Below are 6,329 nucleotides of genomic sequence, written 5' to 3' on the forward strand. Positions count from 1 at the left end.
TTCATTGGAGGAATCGTTCCGGAACGTGCGAATTTGCCATGATTCTAAGAGGGGTGTAGGTCGTGCCTCCATCGAAGACAATTGTTATAAATCTCTTGTGCTGGTCCACGTGTGACCGTGTGCATTCTCCGTGCCTTGTCATCGTGTTGTTGCTGAATCCCGTGTGACGTTTTGATAATCTCGTCATTTCAAAAAACAAAAAAATAGACCAATGAGAACCCTGGAAATTTCCCCCAATTGTACTTGCATGGATGAAGCAGGTAGTAGCTGTGGAAGCATCAAGAGCATTGTAAAATTGAAGCATACCCCTTATTGTGTTTATTAGGATGATCAACATTTGCAGTCAGAAAAATATAGAATATGTAATGTAATTATCACCAACACAAACCGCACCCCCCTCACTTGGTTCGAAAGATCAACCGATCACCCATGCATTCATCCCGAAATCCGCCGAAAACAAGAAGATGATCAAATGCACGTACGCCCACGACGCCACACCACACGACGGATGCAGCCCTTCATCACCACTAGCATAGCAGACAGCTTCTTCCTCCTACGCACGACGTATCACGTATGTATGTACTGTATGTAGCTTCCTTGCTCAAGATTTAGAGTAGGATTGCATTGGGGGAGGCTCGGGCAGGGGCTGGTGGACGGAGAAGGAGTTGGAGCGGGACACGGGCCGGGAGTAGCTGGGCCGGCGGAAGGCGCCGAAGGTCATCTCGTCCGCGGCGTCGGCGGCCGCGTCGGGGTCGGCGGCCTCGGCGTCCCTCTCGCCGGGGATCTTGCACTTGCCGCCGAGGATGATGGACTTCATCCACAGCGTGTCCTCGGGGTCGTCCTTCTCCTTGTGGCGCGGCTCCAGCTTGCTCAGCTTCATCTTGTCCGGGATGTTGGCGAGGCTCTTGCCCACTTTCATGGACATGCTCTTGCCCACGCCCATGGACATGGACACGGACAGCTTCCGCCGCGACGCCGTCTTCGGCAGCAGCGGCGGCTCGATCGGCCCGTGCGTGGCCAGCTCCGGCGGCAGCGTCACCACCTCCTCCTCCCCTTCCACGCCGCCCTGGCTCCCGGAGGCGTCGGAGGCCTGGGCGTCCGCGGCGGGCTCCTGGCTGACCGCCTTGGGCTTGCGGCCGCACGCCGAGCACATGGTCGAGGCGATCGCCACGGTGGCCGCGACGCACGCCACCAACAGGGAGAGCGAGACGGGGTCGTGGCCGCCCAGAGAGGGGAAGGGGAAAAGCTCGAGGTCCCGCGGCGGCGGCGGCGACCACCTCACCATCGTCGTCCCCGGCGGGGCGAGAAGAGGCTTGCTCGGGGGTGTGGACGAGCTCCTCCTCCTCCTCCGCCCGAGAGAGGCTGCTGCTCGTCGGAGGCGTCCTCTCTTTCCCGCGGGGAGCAAAGCCTCCCGTTTCCAAATTGGGAAGGGGGGGAAACGGCCGGTTCGGCGTTCGGGCTGTGTGGCCGAGGGATTGTACTGGTTTGCCTCTTAAACTGGGCAAAACTAATTTTAGAGATAAAAACACAACCCAAACATGTTTGAGAAAAATAGGGCTTGCACCGGTGTAACCTATTTTATCAACTTAGCCATAATTATAGGCAAGTACACAACTTACCACACTACTGGAGAAATTGTGGTGGTTACCGAGTTTTTTCATGTTTGCCGAGTACGTATCTCGGCGGGATCGCGGCAAATGATATGTAAGCCGAGTACGGATCTCGACAGACAGAATGGCACATCACATGGTAAACTAAATTAGAGTATTAGACACTAGGACCGAGAATGTTGAGTGCCGAGTTAGTCTCGTCACATAGCCTGATTGATGGGAGTGCACGAAATTTATTGGTCAAGAGTTTATGAATTTACTACTCCATCCGTCCCATAATATAATTAAGAACACTTTTGGCACTAGTATAGTGTTAAAACGTTCTTTTATATTTTGAGACAAAGGGAGTAATTGAAACTAGGCTTTGTCCTGTCATCCTCAACAGTGATGTACGGCCTCTCTTCCAAAATAATTTTTAGTTTATCCTAACAAACTTGTATTAGTTTGATCAAGTCCATAGAAACATCTAGAACCAAATTAGTACTATGAGATTCCTTTTATTAAATATGTTTTCATCATAGAGTTGGTCGAACCTAAGCAAATTTGATTTAGAACAAACCTAGAATTTCGATTATTTTGGAACGGAGGGAATATGCATCTCTTTTGCTCTCTTCGAGTCCGAGGTAGCCAAGTGGAATATCATTATGGCGCTAACAAGGAGCAGTATTAGAAGCTATAAGATTAATCTCTATCGCACGATCCTTCAACCTCTTCTAGCTCCTTTGACAAGGCAAAACGGGCTTCACCTTCAGTTACTGGATTCATAATTATTTTGGTGACATATATTATTTTGGTGCCCACTTGCCAAAACAAGAAATACACGCACAACCTGAGGTGCCGGCTCATTTTCAGATATGTCTTACAACGGATCGGCAAAGAGCATGCACATAATTTGGATTTCCTTCCATTATTTGACGAATATAATAAAAAAAGACAGGCATATCAGCCTATAGTGTTAGAAGGGAGAGAGGAGGATTAGTGGAATAGTTTGTTCATTGTATTGCTTGAGCCTCATGGGCATATATATAGGAGTACATGATCTACTTGGAGTACAAGGCAAGCCAGAATATTTCCTAGTCTAACCTATGTTTCCTAATACAATCACGTTACTCAACATCCCCCCGCAGTCACAACGGGAGCGATGCAGACGGTGAGACTGGAGAAGAATCCGAAGGCAAGCCGACGGACACCCCCCACAGTCGTAACGGTCGATGCATCGCGGAGTCGTGGCTGGAGTGGAAACCAACGAGGTTGCTCAAGCAGGCGGTAGCCCTTTGTGCCGTTTGTCGATGTAGCCGAGAGCGTGTGTGGTGGAGCCGTGGTCGAGGTAGCCGTGCGAAGAATGCCGTGGTCGATGTCGAGTCGGGGTGGCCGGTGTCGAGGAAGTCGCCGTGGAGCCGCGGGCGCAAGGGGGCGCCGAGTTAGTCGTGGGCGCAGTGGTGTCGAAGTAGTGGTGCGCCAGGACGGAGATGATGTTGACGATGCGTCGCGCCGGGGTTGCCAACCCTGGGGACACATCGTAGACGAAGGCACGCGTCGGTGTTGCCAGCACCGGGCATGCGTAGACGGACGAAGACGAAGTTGACGAAGCGCCGCGCCAGGCTTGCCAGGCCCGGGGACACGTCGTGGACGAAGGCACGCGGCGGTGTTGCCAGCACCGGGCATGCGTAGACTGGGACCTGCACAAGCTGTACGCCATGTCGAAGAAGTCGGAGAGGCCAGCAGAGAAGGACTTGACGACGGTTGCGGCGCCAATCGTCGCGGGGCCAATGTCGCACGCGGTTGTCGGAGTAGATGAAGCGGTCGGGGTAGATGACGGCGACGCTGGCGACGGGCTGGTGCTGGATGAAGACGAACGGGGTGGACGGGTGGCGGCGGCGGCTACGGTGGTAGCAGCGGCGGCGGCCGAAGAAGAGCGGCGGCGGCGGCCTGATGGCGACGGCGGCGGCTAGGTTATGAGTGCGGCGGCGATGCTCGAAGTAGGCGAAGAACCCTGACAGCGTGACGAAGACCGGCGCGGACGGTGGTGTTCCCGCGCCAAGGGAGATGGCGCGGCGCATACCACGGGAGGTCGACGCGCGGTGACGGCGGAGTGGACCGCGAGCCGCGGCGCTACGGCCCGAAGGGGCGACGCGGCTGCGGCGGGCAGGTCGGGGTGACGACGGAAGACCTCGGGACGGTCGCAGGGACCGCGGGCAGCGGTGCTACAGCCCGAAGGGGCGGCACAGCGGCGGAGCGCGGAGTGGTGCAACCGCGTGGACGGCCTCGAGACGGCGGCGTGGACCGCGTGCCACGCTCGCTACGGCCCGACGGGGCGACGCAGCGGCGGCGCGAGGGTCGGTGCAGCCACGGGGACGGCCGGGAGTGGACGGCCTCGGGGCGGCGGTAGACCGCGGGCCGCGGCACTACGGCCCGAAGGGGCGACGCAGCGGTGACGCGGGTCGGTGCAGCCGGGAGAAGAACCACGGGGCGGCGGCGCTGTGGCTACGGGGGTAGCGCAGCGGCAGCCCGTTGCTCGATCGACGGAGGGGCGCGCTGAACTCGGAGACGATCTTCACAGGACCTGTGAAGGCGCGCGTAACTGACGGGCCAGGTCGGTCGCGCGGCGTAGATGAGGCGGATCGCGGCGGCGAGCAGGTGATCATGCCGATCGCGCGCGACGTCGGGGACACCGCTCGGTGAAGGCGTGGTGGCGGCGGAGTCCGAGATGAAGCCGGCGGCGGCGGGCGGCAGGGCGGCTATGATTGGCCGCCGCATGGCGCGAGGCCGCCGGGTCGGGGTGATGCAGGAGTCCCGGTCGGAGCAGGCGGTGACGGGCGGCGTAGATCGACGAGCGGGCCGTCGCGCGAACGGCGGCGGTGAAGGGCCGCCGCATGACGCGAGGCCGCCGGGTCGGGGCGACCGGCGGGTAGGCCGCCGGGTCGGTGAAGTAGCCGGCCGGTTGCGCCGATGTCGGAGTAGAGGCGCGAGGTGTCGACGCGGCGGTGGGCGACGCAAACCGATCAAGAAAAGATCGGAAAACCAAAAAGTAGACGCCGATCAAAACGACCGGCGAGAGAGAAAACCCGGATCAAAGGATCGGGAAAAAGACTCTCTAGGGCAGCCGGTCAACACGACCGGCGGACGAACCCTAGGTACGGGCGGCGCGGCCCCCGGCGGCGGTCATGGAGGCCGACCGCCCCGGGGGCGGCGCGCAGGTGCGGAAGCGGTGGCGGCTAGGGTTTAGGATCGACTTGCGATAGATACCATGTTAGAAGGGAGAGAGGAGGATTAGTGGAATAGTTTGTTCATTGTATTGCTTGAGCCTCATGGGCATATATATAGGAGTACATGATCTACTTGGAGTACAAGGCAAGCCAGAATATTTCCTAGTCTAACCTATGTTTCCTAATACAATCACGTTACTCAACATATAGAAGTATAGATGGATCATCTACGCGTTGTGATGTGAACTTCAAGCTTCATTCCACCCTCACAGTCTCCAGGTTTGCTGCTGATGGCGTACATCGGGCCTTGGCTACCGAGCTCGAGCTTGTCGTAGCCAGAGGTATATGTATCGTCCCCGACAGCACCGGCCCTGCAGAGGAACTCCTCATCTTTATTCACCACCACCACGTTATGCATCTTGGGATTATACTTGAACACTGCATCAATGGGAACACGGTCAGTTCCATGCACTCCTTATTGCTTAGCATTAAACCAGGGCCTACTAATTAAAGAACAAGCTTATGGATCTTATAACAAGGGCCTATTGATTAGTGTGTCATGTGCTCTAATAATGCATCGTTCGTCTGACAATTTCTCCCGTGACTAAAATTTCAAATTACGCAGTGATCTAGAACAAGATCGATATCTCATGGCTAGGACTCCAGATGCTATGGCGATACAAATTATTTCCATCACGTGAAACGTATATAATATAACATTTCATACTTTGAAACAAACATTCATGTGCATCAGAACTAACGATTATCTACCATACCCACCAAGCACGTCACCAGGGTAGAAGGTCTTGTTCCTCTCCCAGCCATGAACACCAAAGGTCCATCCCTTCCAACCTCCGACTATCCACTCCGTCTTGCTAAAACCACTGGTTGCGAAGCACAGGGTTAGCACCAACCCAAGAGCAACGGCGCCACTGCTGCTCATGCTTCTACCTAGTGCCATTGCCGCTTTTTTCACTACTAAAGCTCACAACTGATTTTGATTTGCATTGGTGGGGAAGGGAAACCCACCATTTAAAGGCTCCTGGTCAAGGTTCAGTGTCACTCATGCAATATTTGAAATTAACTACTCCCTCCGTTCCAAATTACTCGTCGCAGAAATGAATGTATCTAGATACATCCATATCTGTGACAAGTAATTCGGAACGGAGGGAGTACTAATTAAGAAGTAAAGACATTTACTTCTGATTTGTTCCAAGATACAAGAGCTAGTATATATCTAGGAAAATCTGCATTTAATTTGCTGCACATTTAATTTTAATATTTCAAGATCATATATACTCCAGTAAATGTGAGTGAGTAATATTTCAAGAGTATAATTTTTAAGATATATACAAAGTAAATGTAAGATATTTTATTATTTCTAGTAAATGCGAGTGAGTAAATTTCATATTCAACCACACCTCTCCTTTTGTGAGGTCCATTTACTATGAGATATGTTTAAAAAAAAATGTTATTTCGAATTGTTTTCTCTTATTGCGTTAGATATATTGAG

General features: G+C 54.1%; 2 protein-coding genes across 2 annotated transcripts; both read right to left on the minus strand.

The window, feature by feature from the left end:
• Positions 1 to 268: 268 nt before the first annotated feature.
• Positions 269 to 1,285, minus strand: LOC119333110. Its single transcript, XM_037606126.1, has one exon. It carries the CDS (start codon positions 1,283 to 1,285, stop codon positions 602 to 604), a length of 684 nt encoding a protein of 227 aa, XP_037462023.1. The 3' UTR covers positions 269 to 601.
• Positions 1,286 to 4,927: 3,642 nt separating this feature from the next.
• Positions 4,928 to 5,796, minus strand: LOC119328332 (basic blue protein-like). Its single transcript, XM_037601328.1, has 2 exons — positions 5,597 to 5,796; positions 4,928 to 5,254 (listed from the first exon to the last, which is right to left on the minus strand). Exons 1-2 carry the CDS (start codon positions 5,775 to 5,777, stop codon positions 5,040 to 5,042), a joined length of 396 nt encoding a protein of 131 aa, XP_037457225.1. The 5' UTR covers positions 5,778 to 5,796; the 3' UTR covers positions 4,928 to 5,039.
• Positions 5,797 to 6,329: the final 533 nt, after the last annotated feature.

This window comes from Triticum dicoccoides, chromosome 7A, assembly GCF_002162155.2.
Source record: "Triticum dicoccoides isolate Atlit2015 ecotype Zavitan chromosome 7A, WEW_v2.0, whole genome shotgun sequence".
Lineage (NCBI taxonomy): Eukaryota > Viridiplantae > Streptophyta > Magnoliopsida > Poales > Poaceae > Triticum > Triticum dicoccoides.

Bases quoted from the DNA above. Each gene is read 5' to 3' on its own strand.
- LOC119333110 (XM_037606126.1), bottom strand. From the start codon at position 1,285: ATGGTGAGGTGGTCGCCGCCGCCGCCGCGGGACCTCGAGCTTTTCCCC.
- LOC119328332 (XM_037601328.1), bottom strand. From the start codon at position 5,777: ATGGCACTAGGTAGAAGCATGAGCAGCAGTGGCGCCGTTGCTCTTGGG. The intron at 5,255-5,596 runs GTGGGTATGGTA...CCATTGATGCAG, and splicing joins CTACCCTGGTGACGTGCTTG to TGTTCAAGTATAATCCCAAG.